This window comes from Girardinichthys multiradiatus, chromosome 12 (assembly GCF_021462225.1).
Source record: "Girardinichthys multiradiatus isolate DD_20200921_A chromosome 12, DD_fGirMul_XY1, whole genome shotgun sequence".
Classification (NCBI taxonomy): Eukaryota; Metazoa; Chordata; class Actinopteri; order Cyprinodontiformes; family Goodeidae; genus Girardinichthys; species Girardinichthys multiradiatus.
The window spans coordinates 50,980,048-50,994,971 of record NC_061805.1 but is presented as its reverse complement, the minus strand read 5'-3'; the positions used below and the strand labels follow the sequence as shown (position 1 = coordinate 50,994,971).

Genomic DNA, 14,924 nt, shown 5'->3' with positions numbered 1-14,924 from the left:
ATTGTTTAGTCAAACATTACATTTTTTAACTTTCTTTGTGCAGTTACAGATAAACAGTATCCAATCTTTTATTTAAATGACTATTTTGTCTTTAAAAAGGTGAAGAGCCAGAGGCGGGTGACAGTCCAGTTCTCCCCTCAAGCACATTCTTGCAGTGGCTTATGGGACACGGCCACATTCCTGTCCTGCTAGAAGAGAAGAGAAACTTCAAAGTCTTCGTGCAGTTCAACCACACCTGTCATATTCAATATGGTGTTCATGCAGTTTGCTACCCTACAGTTACAGCATGTAGTAATACAGTTCGACTGCCTGTTCAGCCTTCCATTATGGGCAGGCATTTCATGATGTTTAGGAGGATGATCATCCAGCTTAAAATCTGGATGATCAATGGAAAGTAAGTAAAACTAAAAACAAAAGAATGTTTTTGATACTGATCTTTAATTTTTATATTTTTGATAGTGTTCATCGTCAGTCATTTTTGATTGCCTTTAAACAATTAAAGTGTAGTTACAATAGTCTACTGATTTCTCTCGCTCTTGAATGTGGATGTGTCAGCTTGACAGAATCTATTTGGGTTGGGAGTAAAAGTCCAGAATGTGGAAATAAATGCTAAGTGCCCTTAAAACTGGGAGAGACTTTTATAATTGAGAAGGAGGGATTATTATAAACATATACCAATGAGGTCAAGCATATGATATAGGACCAAATTATAAGAATGACCACATTCTTATAATTTCACCATCTGATGAGCCAAGCTATGACAGTCAGTGAAGGTGATGTAGGTGTATAGCATGTGAGAGTGTGGTTAAATAAATGTCTCTCCCAAAACTGGATGAAGGCACAAGAGGATTAACGGCACCGCGCAGGGATTCAATATCTTCTGCCTTCAGTGGGCACAGTAAGACCTGGGTCTGCATGATGGGATGGTCCCAATCAAGTTCCTGTTTTTGGATTCCCTAAAAACAAAAAGTATGTAATATGATTTTCAAAACGTACACATTAAGAGGCAGTACAACAAAATCTTAGTAATTATTACTCAACTGCCACATTTTCCTCAGACATATCTGGCTTTCTGATTGGGCACTGCAGCATCCCAAGTTCCCACAGCTGGTTTGGGGAAAGGCTACGCTCTGTCCTGATGGGATGATCATTCCAGCCAGCAGAAAACCTGGTCAAATCAGCCTTGAGCCTTGGGAGGAAGGTGTACTGGGCACAGAAGAGATGAAGACTATCTGAGATGTTGAGAAATCCATCTTCTTCCAAGCTGTGTAGTACATCATAATAAATGTATCACGCCTGTCCAAACGTCCCTCCATAGGCGCTCAATTCAACAATTCAGAAACACAGAAAATCAAAGAATGTTAAAGAACAGCCAAACTGCAATTAATCAGGAGTCAATTATAATGACATTGATTGTGACAGCATTTGATAATCATTACAGCAAAAATAATACACTACCTCTGGTTGTGTACGCTTTTTCCACTAATAAAACCTCCACAACCTGTGCCTCTCACGTTGAAGATCATCTCAGCAATCTGGACATTTTCAACTCCTTGGTCAGCTCTCACCCTGTACCATGAAAGATTTGGAAAAAAAGTATTCAAAGTTTATGCACTTGCAAATTTATGAATAAAATCCCGATAATTCAATGTTTAATGAATGGCTGACAAAAATCGTGAGACACTCAAGCTTCATGCAGTATAAATCTACTGGAGCATTATTTACTTATAAGGCCATCCACATCTTCTCACTCCATCCAGAAAAAACTCAAGAGCAGTACTGGCTGTGTTGTTGCACGCAGTATTAAGGTACATAATCTAAGTGGGAAAAGATTGTTAATTGAATGAATTAGCAGCAGCTCAAAAACACATTAAGAACAGAAATATATACTGAATAGAGGCCAATTTCACAATTTGGTTTATTAATGTGACAGCCTCAGAAAATAGTATAGAAACAGAATACACACTATGAACAAAATATATGAATCATTGAATTTCATTGCAGAACGACAACATTCTAAGTTGTCAAAAAAAAAGTATTGGTGGGTTTAATATTAACTTGTGATGAATACTCAGTATGTGCTTTATTCAGTTAGAAAACTTGCCTTTCTTGAGAAGCCATCAATGCCACCAAATATTACAATATTATATCTGTTGGTTACAACAAATATGTGGTTTTGTTGAAAAACATAATTCTGTGTAGATAAAAAGTATTCTTAATCATACTAATTCTCATGTAAAACAAACCTAATGAGTTTATGATTGGTGTCGATGTGCTGTAGGAAACGTGGGCCTTGAACGGAGTATTTTCGCCGAACCACACAGCCCAAAGTTGTCAGTTTTGATAAGATGCCTTCTGTATCAACTCGGTGCATAGAAGCCTTGAGTCTAGTCCACTGTATACGGTGGCCCTCTGCCTGAAGACAGCCCTTGACAATCTGGTATCCAGCATGTGGTAGTCTGGATTTAATGTCTCTCACTTTTGCATCCACAGCATCATCAGAAATAGTAAAGACTCCTAACTGACATGTTGTACTCTTCCATCCTCCTGTATGGTACATCTTGAAACACCAAGGAGGTCTGCTACACATGTGGCAGGTAGACCAAGCTCAAGAAGATTTTGGAGGTGTTCCTCTGTAACATGAAACCTAAAACGTCCACGAGGACCAATCATCTTCACCACAGAATTAAATATGGGAGGTTTGTTTCGCTGGTCTAACAAGTTGCTCAATTCTTCCATAGCTTCAAAGACATCAATAGGCTGGTCAACCTTCTCCAGTGCATTCATGAAGGTCTTCTCTTGGGTCATTATGTACGCCAGATAATCCAGGTCAAGAAGGTCGTTGTTGAGGACATACTCCAGTCTTTGTCTGAATCTAGATAAGCGCTCCTGAATTAACATATTCTGCAAAAGAAATGCAATTAAATGTTAATTAGTAATAAGATCACTGTTCGTGCAAAAGTCATTTAAGGCCCTTATTATTTATTATTTATTTATTTTGCCCCCACATAAGATGATAGAACACTGATATTTTTTGTCTTTTAAGTATTGGGCTATCCTGCAATGTTAGACAAATATGAACCTTACAGAACTGATCAAGGTAAGTTTTCATATTTCCTGAGTGAAATTGAGCAGCCCCAGCATCATATTCAAACCATAAGATTCCACTGTTAACTTTAAAACCATGAAAATTTAGCATATTTTGCTAACAGCTACAGGTACCATAATTGGTTTAAATATAATCTGAAGAGAGTGTCCGTCACCTCTAAATAAATTGCTGAAAGTGACACAAAAGTATATAACGGATAAGCATTAGTAGGTACTTTGACCCGTATTATATGTAATAATTATTTATTTATTTATATAAAACATGGATGTGACAGTTGTAAATATGTCATTAATGTAAATGTTCTGAAGGTAACTTTTCTGTTTTCCTCTTAATTTCTTAACCGTTGCCTGGATTGGCGTCGGTCTTCAGTATTACCGTAAAGCACCTTGTATTCGGGAAGCTAATCTTTAAGAGAGAGCTAGCGTTAGCTCACTTGACCGCAGTAATAACTGTTACTGTTAGTCCATCATTTGTTTACATGACGCCTTTTACACATGTAATACATTTTATACAAACCTGAGAGTTGACATGGTGGACCCCCGCCAAGCTCAAGTACTCTGTATCGCTCTGGCTCAAAGTGCCGTAAAGGAGGTTTCACCTGATGTGAACCGTCAATCGGTGAATCTGAGTTTGATTACTCTGTGGCCTTCCTCAAGGACCCGGATGTGTGGCACCGAAAACTGAATTTTGAAACTGAATTTGAATTATAGAGCTGAAAGTAAAAGTAGTCAAACTGAATTTTGTAGACAACGAAATACAGTTTCAAAGCAAATGAATTCAGTTTCAATTTATTGAAATTCATTTTCAAACCAATACATTTAATTTCAAATTTGCGAATACAAATTCAATCAGTGCAATTCAAATTCAGTTTCTGATGGCACAAGTTTCTTCCCATACATACCTCACTGAGATAGACGAAGACAGGACAGACGGCAGTGTAGAAGATGAACAGCAGCTCCTGTGGAAGGTTGGACTTCTTCAGTTGCCTCAGGAAGTTCAGTCTCTGCTGGGGCTTCTTCTGAACACTGTCTGTGTGTGAGGAACACCTCAGGTCCAGAGAAAAGGGGGGGTGATTGGTGTATGGCAAGAATTAGTGTTTGAATGGGATGTGGAGCAGTTGGGTTGAGGTGTGAACTGCTGCTGTTCATACCTGCAGTAGAAGCCAGTCAACTGATTAGCCAGGCGAGGATTCAGGGTTCAGTCAGATTGTGAGAAGCTTTTCTTTAGCTTCCCTTCGCTGCTTTGATCTCCTTGGTCAGTTTGTTCCCAGGAACATAAAGGAAAACCCTGGACTGACTGTCGGACAATCACTTTCACATGTGCCAAACTCAGACCTGTTCAGATCACAGCAGTCTCTCCTAGAAAATATCAATAACCTGGAACAAAGTAATACACACAAACTTTACTTAGCTGCTTTTTTCTTGCCATAATACAAATTCTAACAGTCTATTCAGTAGGACCATCAGCTGTGTAATGTATCCACCTCCTGCACAACACAACCGATGGTCCCAACCCCATTTATAAGGCTTGAAATCCCACTTTTTAAACCTGACAGGGCACACCTGTGAAGTGAAAACCATTTCAGGTGACTACCTCTTGAAGCTCATCAACAGAATGCCAAGAGTGTGTGGAGCAGTAATCAAAGCAAAAGGTGGCTACTTTGAAGAACCTAGAATATAAGACATATTTTCAGTTGTTTCACACTTTTTTGTTCAGTATATAATTCCACATGTGTTAATTCATAGTTTTGATGCCTTCAGTGTGAAGCTACAATATTCATTGTCATGAAAATAAAGACAACTCTTTGAATGAGAAGGTGTGTCCAAACGTTTGGTCTGTACTGTACATAATCAGTGTCACTTAACTTGCCACGGATGTCATTAGGTCCAGAAAACTTGAAACAAAGAGCAGAACTAGGAGCTGGTAGCAATGCAAGTACCCTGTTGCAACTACAAATCAACGAGACACGGCAGAGTGGTCATGATACCATTTCATGGACTTTTGAGGCTCACAGAGTTTTTCTCGGAAACAAAACTGCAAAACTGCAAGTTCAGAGAGAGTGGTGGAATTTCTCTCTGAACTTGCAAATGTAATCCAAACTTCTCTCCTGGGGAGAAGCGTTTACCTGTAGGAGTTTCCCTTTGAGCGTTTTAAGACTACAAAGTGTATGGCCAACACCAACTTAGCCGGACTAAACGCTAGAACGTCTTGAGTGGATTCTCAAGCTGCAAACAAGACAAAAGGGATTCCTTCATCCTAGGCTATTTTAGCTTCAGCATAATATTTACACAGCATTTACTGATGCCAACATTCTAACACCCTCTGAGATTCATCATGGTAGGCAGTTGGATTATTCTGGGAAGACCAAAGGTAGAAAAAAACTTGGTCAGTGCTTTCACTACTGAGCTGGATGTAATCTTGCATAGAAAGATGGCTTCTGGATAACAAGTTAACGCACACAAAAATGCAAGCAAAACTGATTACCAGACTTGGTTCAAAAAAGTGGGCTAACACAGTCGACGATATGTTAAAAGGTTCAACAATCACAGGTATAAGATAGAGTGGAGCAGAAGGAATACCATGGTTGGGCTTACCAATTATCTGATAGGTATAACAGCTGCGGCAATACTGGCCTACATCAGGTTTTAAGCTCGAGTGAGTACACAAGAAGTGTGACATTAGGTTGTGTGGGTTCTTCCTCCTTAGTAGGGGACATCTAAAACTTGCAGTGCTGGAGTTAGCTTACCACCTGCAATATCATTACCTGGCAGAAATGAAATGCCTTTAATTGGTAATGCAGGACAGACAGCAACAAGAGAAGTGCCCAAAATTAGTTTTGATTGCAAATGTACTAAATGTACAGGTCGAGGAGCAGAGCCCATTTCAACCTTTAACTCTGTAGCCACAGAAGGACAGCTCAGAGTAGGGTAAGGAGTCTGTCAAGACATGTGGGCCTCCAGTCTCACACATAATGCAAACTGGACGCTCAACTGCTGGCATGCCAGAAAGTGAAACTAACACACCCAACAAAAAAAGGTTAAAAGCAAGGATCAATAGTGCAGCCAGGTTCAGCGTTTCTCTAATGTCTTTTGTACTCTTTATTAAGCCCACACCTTTTGGCTTGGTCTGTGAAGACTTCTGCTCTTTTCGTTTCAAAGCTAAACAATTAGCAACAACATGACAGTTATGACAGTAAAATTATTTGTCATCCTTTTGTGGAGTTAGCCTGGGTTTTTCACCAACTGTTTTCGCAGACTTTCAAAATGGCAGCCTTGACCACTTCATACTTAAGGATGTCTTCAAGTAGAAGACCAGCTATATCCTCTTGTGCTTTTCCATGGACTTTACACTGTAAAAGATGTGAACAAACCTCAGGTGGCCACAATAAAGTTTGTGCTATCCTTTTAAAAGCAGAGATATAACAGTCAGCTTATGTCTGTCAAAACTTGGGTACTAAAGCCACATATTTAGTAACTTCAAAAGGTCTCAATGAAGAGAACCCACTGGACCCATTTGCAGAACTCTGGTATGAGAAGCTTTGGTACCTGCTGCTATCAGAAGCTAGAGGAGATAGCGACACACCAGCAAACGTCTTCAAAAACGGGAGGGTTGTAGATGACCATTTAGGCTGAGGTTGCTGACATCATTATGTACAATACAAAAAAATACTTATTCACTACAGTTACATCTTCCTTCTGTGTATATAGTGTTATATTATTGTACTTTATCTTGTCTAGAGTGCGTATTTACACTCACCGGCCACTTTATTAGGTACACCTTGCTAGTAATCCCAGTAGATCAGCAGTTTCTGAAATACTCAAACCAGGCCGTCTGGCACCAACAACCATGCCATGTTCAAAGTCACTTAAATCACCTTTCTTCCCCATTCTGATGCTCGGTTTGAACCGCAGCAGATCGTCTTGACCATGTCTACATGCCTAAATGCATTGAGTTGCTGCCATGTGATTGGCTGATTGATTAGAAATCTGCGATAATGAGCAGTTGGACAGGTGTACCAAATAAAGTGGCCGGTCAGTGTATATATCACTTCTGCCGTGATGTCAAAGCAGCAATGAATGCTGGGAGCTAGTAGTGCCAGTCTGTTTCTCAGAACAGAAAGATGTAAAAATAAAAGGTGTCCCATCATTCTGGTGATGGTGCTGAATATCCAGAACCTTTGCATCCAACTCTTCATCTCCAATCGTAGACTGCATAGTGTTATCTGTTTAATGTTATCTCACCCACCTATGAGAAGGAGCTCTTTTACTGTATACTCTGGGAAAATTAATATTGTGTGCACCTGGTGGGGGGAGACTTGCAGATAAATAGCGACACATTCAACGTATTAGTTTAGTTCGACTGAGGTGTTATTAGTTATTACATCTCTGTCTGTTGAACACGTAGCATAAGTAAAAAAGGCCTGTGTATTCACAAACAGTCAACTGTCTGGGGTTTCGCTTTTAGCAAGAAAAGGTGAATATTAGAATTTCACCAACAACAACATTGCCACTTCAGCTGGAAACTGAATGATTATATTGAATGTACTCTACTCCCCCCTTTTAATGGAGGACAATTTAGAACCAAAATTCAGAACCAAATTGTAGTGATATCAGTCGTTATTACCTCTACCTCTGGAGGGCAGACATTTATTCTATAATGTATAAGCATTGTGAAGCTGATGGATTAAGAAAACCTTTTGTTACTTCACTACAGGTATTAATAAAGAAGTTTAAAGAACCCAACTTTGTTTATTCATTAGAAACATAACAAAAACCCAAGTTGCTAGAAGGTTTCAGACTATAATGGTAAAAGAGGAACAACACTGAAACTTTAAAGAAATGGATCAGGCTCGATTGGGTACTGATTCTTAGTTCTGTGTGTTGGCTGGGGGATCCATCATTGTGTCTCTCCTGTCTTCTCCATCTCTGGACTCTGTACTGACTCAGCGATCACACAGTAGTCACCCACTGTGATGTCATCAGGATTCCAGACGAGTGTTTTGCCAAGTCTTCCCAGAAACGTTATTATACCAAGGCCAGAAAAAAACAGTTCTTTCAGTCTTCCAAACCCATTTATTAAATCAAACTTATCTTTTGGTTGAGCAGTTTTTAGCTCAACATCCTGCAGTGAGAACAGACACAGCTTAAAGGCTTTAATAGAAAAAGACGATTCATGTCACTTACATTCACAGGCATCTACATTTTTCACAATGTTGTAAACATTTAATTATAAGAACTTCATAGTTATTTATAGTGTTTATGTTCAGTGTCAGAAGATCAGGTGCTTTTCTTAATACTACAATATTAAACTTTATCAACTAATAATTAAAAGTCTGATTCATCTTAAAAAATTGAATTATATACAGTTTAAACATTTTGATATCAGTTACATACAACAATGAAAGACAATCATCATTTAGTTTACTAGATCAGTTATTCAAGATTTTAAAACCGGTTTAGTACCACCAGGTTTTTAATACCCTCCACCTAGATGTATTTATTCATCAGTAGTTTTATTTCTCCTTTTCTGTTTTTTAATGTATGTACCACTGTGTTCACAAAGGGATGAATTATTACATCACTTTGCATGTTTTGTCCAAGTGTTTAAGGACTGATAGGAAAGGATCGAAGGCTTTGAACATCCCCTTCATCTCTGCTTGTTTTCTTACTTCTTCAAAGAATTTCTTTTTCATGTCTTCCAGTTTTTTCTGGTACTTCTCCTCCTGTTCTCTGAGCTCCTTCTCATGCAGTTCTCTTAGAATGTGTGCTTCAATCCTTTTAGAGTTTTCATATTTTCCTTTCTCCTTTTCATATTGTTCTTTGAGATTATTAATCTTCATCTCCTCACTCAGTTGTCTCCGTTTTTCTTCCTGACGTCTTTTTTCCCACCACTCTTGTTGTTGCTTCTCCATCAGATTTTGTTTTTCTTCCAGTTCTCGTCTCCTTACCTCCAGGGATTGGTCAGCAACTCTACCTTTTAATCCTGATTTCATAATTTTGTCCAAATCTTCCAGCTCATCCCTCAACTGCATTTTTTCCATTTCTTCTTCCATTTTCCTCTTTCTCTCATCTTCCTCCCTATATTGCTGCTCTTTCTTTCTCTGCTCATTTTCTCTCTTGATACGTTCCTCCATTTCCTGCAGTAATTTTCTCTGAAGTCCAGTTTCTTCTTTCTCTTTATTAAGTCTTCTTTTCAAGGCCTCTCTTTCTGCTGCATGTTTTCTTTCAAGTTCTTCCACCTTCCTCTTTATTTCTTGATCTTTCTCTTTTAGAATATTCTGCATTTTCTTCTGTATGGCAGCTTCAGCTTCTTGCAGCATCTCATTAGTGAAGCAGCTGCCTCCATTTACCTTCACCATGGTGTCGATCTTTCTGATCAGCTCTCTGACCTGAGCACGGTTTTCTAGATCACCATTTTTAAACACATGGTACCTTCCTCCACAATCATTGATCAGCTTCTTGAAGGAATCTTCACTATCATTTTTAATATAATCTTCGACAGTGAGGCCTTCTCGCTCCAGTGAATCTCCTCCAGTTAAAAGAACGATGGTGAACTTTTCCGAATTCTTCCCAAAGATTTTCTTGATATTATTTAACGTCTCTTTCTCCTCTGGTGTAAATCTGCCAATCCGTATCACCAGGAGGAAGACATGTGGTCCTGGAGCCACAAGATTAATACACCCGACCAACTCCTCTTGAATCTCTCTAGGGCTCAAACTGTTGTCATAAAGACCAGGTGTGTCAACCACGAAAATCGACCGTCCGTCTACTTCAGTCTTTTCCTTTACGCATTGCTTTGTGACTGATTTTTGACATAATTTGGCTTCAAACTGTTTTCTTCGCAGGATGGTGTTTCCTGATGAGCTCTTTCCACTGCCAGTCTTCCCTATCAGAATAATTCTGATGTTGTTTGGATCCTCTTCATCACCTGTGGGACAAGACAGAGAAAATTTGAACAAGTCAGATAAACACAGTGGTGTTCTGATCGATCGACCGCAATCATTGCTGATTTCTGTGAAATAGTATATGATAGTTGTATGCCGATGAATGTCTTTTGTTGCTGATCACAAAACCCGATCACCTGTACCTCGTACTTTGCAGCCTGCAGAGGCCCTGTGTGCCGTGTAGTGTACATCCCCTTTCCTTCACACTGCGCAAGTGGGGAACTTTTACATTGTTTGTGAAAGCGGTGTAAAATTTGTGTCCTGCGACACAAAAACACAAGAAAACATCTTGCAAGGAAAGCATGTCAAAATGCTTCAATACAACGAATTTAATTTGATATTTAAACAACAAGCACTTGGTGGAATATGGTGAGTTTTTGAGGCTCACTGCAGAGAATGAAAAGAAGACATTCGGAGCAGTCAGACGGCAGTTAACGCAGTCCACCATTGACAAAACCTGCCCGTATGAGCGCGACAGTCAGAAGGCTGAGCAAATAACCCCAAAAATAATTGAATTCATCAGGCTGGATGACGAGCTTTTCTCAGTAGTGGAAGACACCTGGTTCCACCGACTGTTCTCAAGCAGCTACTAGGATGCTACTAGGACATACATATTTCACAGATGTAGCCCTGCCCGAGCTCCAGCAGACAGTGTACTCTCGAACATCGAACGTCTCCTTAAAGAAGGTTTCACATCCTTTGTAAGTTTCATGACTGATACATGGAGTTCGGATGTCAGTCCGGTATAGATGCTGAGTTTAACAACTCCCTGGATTGATCCATATTTTCAATTTCATAAAACGGTTCTGCATGCTTAGGAGTTTTCTCCTGGCATATTCCAAAAGATAAAGACATGATATTCAGAGATCAGAATCAGAATCAGAATCAGAAAAGCTTTATTGCCAAGTACGTTTTTGGACATACAAGGAATTTGTTTTGGCGTAGTCGGTGCAATACAATACAAATTAAACAGTATAAACATATCTACAATATAATATAAATATATGTGCACAGTTTTAAGTGAGTGAGAGTAAACGTAGAGCAGTATAAGATGCAAGAGCAATACAACAGTGCAGGTGATCATTGTGCAAGTAAAGCAGGAGTCCAAACTGAGCGTTAATGTAACGCATAGAGTTACAGGTTACAGGTGTCCTGTCAGCAAAAAAAAAAGGGGGGAGGGGGGGTGTCAGTGTGGTTTCCGGGCTTTGTTAACAAGACTGGTGGCAGATGGTAAAAAACTGTTCTTGTGGCGTGAGGTTTTGGTCTGGATGGACCGCAGCCTCCTGCCAGAGGGGAGAGTCTCAAAGAGTCTGTGACCAGGGTGGGAGGGATCAGCCAGAATCTTCCCTGCCCGCTTCAGGGTCCTGGAGGTGTACAGTTCCTGGAGCGACAGTAGACTGCAGCCAATCACCTTCTCAGCAGACCGAATGACACGCTGCAGCCTGCCCTTATCCTTGGCTGTAGCAGCGGCGTACCAGATGGTGATGGAGGAGGTGAGGATGGACTCAATGATGGCTGTGTAGAAGTGCACCATCATAGTCTTTGGCAGGTTGAATTTCTTCAGCTGCCGCAGGAAGAACATCCTCTGCTGGGAGGATTGATGAGGGAGCTGATGTTTGGCTCCCACTTGAGGTCCTGGGAGATGATGGTTCCCAGGAAGCGGAAAGATTCCACAGTGTCAATTGTGGAGTCACAGAGGGTGATGGGGGCAGGTGGGGCTGGGTTCTGCCTGAAGTCCACAACCATCTCTACTGTCTTTAGAGCGTTGAGCTCAAGGTTGAATGATGAAACATGATGAAATCTATTGCAAATGCTGGGTTGCAAAGTTTGGGGTGTATGGCATACACTCTGCAGCTCGCCGTCAGTACTGTCACAGTTCAGTGTATGTGACATTATTGCCAAAGGGAGACACACTGTGGGACACTTCAGCCACTCTCAATCAGCATATGCAAGACTTCAGAATGTATAGAAAAAACTACGTCAGTCCACCAAAAGAGTGCAACTAAATGTCAGCACTAGGTGGAAAAGCACCTATTATAAGCTCCACAGTCTACTCGAGAAAAAATGAGAATTGGGCGTTTATGCAGCTGGTTGAACGACGTGCTACTTTTACATTTTCTCAGTGAAAATAGATTGAAAACATAACAATACACCTGGAACCTTTTGAAGAGCTGACTAAGGAAATATGCTAATCAAGTGTTTCTGCTGTTGATGTCATACCAAATGTGATGGTTTCAAAGTGTTTCCTTGCCAAAGAGACTTCAGCAGATTTACATAAGCATAGTTAATAGTTTTACTCTCAACTGGCCTGAAACAATTAGATTAATGTGACCCAACCTGCTGCATTGTGCCTTTACGTTTTTTGTATTTTTTCTCTTGAAAAAGTAAGTAAAAACATGTTTTTGTCCAAATTAATGTGATTTTATGGTTACATATCCAATAGCACTTATATTGAAAAATTTACAGCCAATTCATGTGATCGGTATCGGTGATCAGCAATGATCGGCACTCATGGATGATCGGTATCGGAATCGGCAGCATGAAACCTAATCGGAGCATCCTTTCTGTGCTCTAAATGTCAAGTTGTTCTCACTTTGCCTTTGCGCCCTCTAGTGGGGGACTAGGCATGGCCCCCACTAGAGGGCGCAGGACAACTCCATTCATTTTGTCTGTTTTTTCTTTGGTTGGTTAATGAGTTATAGGTTGATAACCTTAAACAATAAACAAAGTTACATAAATTAAACTCCGATCCTTGCTTCAGCAAACAAATTTACTGATGTCAATAAAAGTTATTAAATACTTACCGAACAATATTCTAACATTTTATATGCACATTTCTTTAAAATCCATCCCAATATAACACATTTTTTGAACACAGTCTTGTAGAAGGAAAACATAAATTAAACAAATCAATTCACTTTCCTCTTGATAGCATACACAGGATAAGTAAAACATTTATATCAGAATATCTCTGTGGTTGCTGAACACTGAGTAAACAAAGTGAAACAAAACTAAATGAAACGTGTCTGTCTGGCTGACCGAACCAAAACTCTCCCAACCTGAAGAAAAGGTAACCACATCTATTTCTTCTATTTCTTATCTAACTACCAAATAAAGTCAATAATATTGAATTAAAATAAGATTATTTTACCTGTGCAACATAACATTAACTAGGACAGAAGCCTAGTTTAAAAATGACCTGATGCCTGTGAGCAGGTTTCATCTTCTAACTCCCAGGCATGGAGGAAGACATGTTCAGGATGTGAAAAGACTCATCACTCCATGACAGCTGGAGCAACATGTAGTTAGGAGGCCAGTCTAAACACCAAACCCAACTTATTCTATAGTTTTTATTAAAACATATTTAAACAGCTACACCTATATAGTATCACTGTAGATACAGAATGGTAAATGGTAAAAAGCCTGAACTTGTATAGCGGAGACCCCAAAGCCCTTTACACTACAAGCAGTCTGCTTACACTCATTGAATCCGTCGTTATAATACATAACAAATGTTTATGATATACTTTTTTGCGATATTGACAAATGTAAGACCCTTACCTTCCCAATTTAAGGTTTTCCAGCTGCTGCTTGTTTCTCCCTCTTCAGTCTCCCTAAAAGATACCAGGACTCGAAGCTGCTGCTGCTGAGAGACTAAAGGACCACAAAAGTACCTTTAGGTGGTGCTGCAGCAAACGTCTTGTTAACGTCTGATTCAAATCATGCAGACTACATTACATGACATCATGGGACAATCTATCAACTTTATTCATACACATGAACAGTTGCAAAGATGCAGTCATTTTAAACTGTGTAAATGCTGTTTGATGGTGGCAGAAAAACTGGAACGTTGCCGATAACTCAACTTCAACTGTTGTATACTGCTGTGAAACTTTACAAAAGTCATACACATAGGTGGTTAGTCACTGGTTGCATTTATTCAGTTACATTCACTTAAATTGCTTTTTAAAAACAGTGTACTTGTTGGAATAGTTTTACTGCACCCTATATTTCCCGTTTACTTAAGTATTATTATTATTGCTTGCTTGATTATGATTTCTGGCTACTTTCCCCATCTTGAAGTTACTTCAGTCTGGATTGAGTTTATGTTTGTTTTAACCAAAAATGCAGCAGACAGACACAAACACACATAGTTTATGTTAAAGTGAGACTTAACTGTACTAAAGCATTATTGTTCTAATGTAAATGTACTGTAGATCAGGTCACTTTTTCATTTCATTTTCAGGCCATTTTTAGTATTTAAAATATGAAAATGAATACATCATTTGATATTTTTTGTCTAGTAAAAATATATTTTACTCTAGTTAAGTAAAAATGTGTTGAAGTAGTGCTATTCCTGCTTGAGTACAATGTTTGGCTTCTCCACCCACCTCTGGTCATACATACTGTGTTGTTAGGAGTGGGGTAGACTGCTGTGTCCTACTCTCTGCAATGATAACTTCAATGCCCTTTATTCTTTTACACCTGCAGTCATGGCAATTTTTAATTTTAACACAGATGCATACACTGGTGGTGGGGGGTGGTGACCTTGGGGGCTCGGTGTCGCAGGGGAAGGCCCATCAGAGGCAGCGATCCCTCTTCCAGTGGAAATGTTTCTACGGGGGCTTTGGCCATGTTGCAGTATGGTGGGTTGCTGGCTGTTTGGCTGTGATTCTCAAGGATGTGTAGGTTGACTATAGGCGGCGAGGACTGGGCTGGACTTTGGTGGGATACTCCACCAATAGATGGTGGCTCTGGGGCAGTCTTACTGTCCAGCAAAGCACAAAACCTAAAACCCCAATGTAAACATTTCTACAGTGAACCCAACATGTACTGATCCACCCATAAAATTGACATTTGTAACTTAATGGA

At 39.6% G+C, this 14,924-nt stretch overlaps 1 protein-coding gene across 1 annotated transcript in view; it reads right to left on the bottom strand.

The window, feature by feature from the left end:
* Positions 1-8,161: 8,161 nt before the first annotated feature.
* LOC124878203 overlaps positions 8,162-14,924 on the bottom strand; it is a 42,193-nt gene continuing 35,430 nt past the window's right edge. Inside the window, exons 12-13 of the mRNA XM_047382046.1 lie at positions 13,614-13,706; positions 8,162-10,036 (exon numbers count right to left, since the gene is read on the bottom strand). Coding sequence (XP_047238002.1) covers positions 8,682-10,036; positions 13,614-13,706 — 1,448 coding nt within the window. The 3' untranslated portion in view covers positions 8,162-8,681. The remainder of the gene's footprint in view (positions 10,037-13,613; positions 13,707-14,924) is intronic.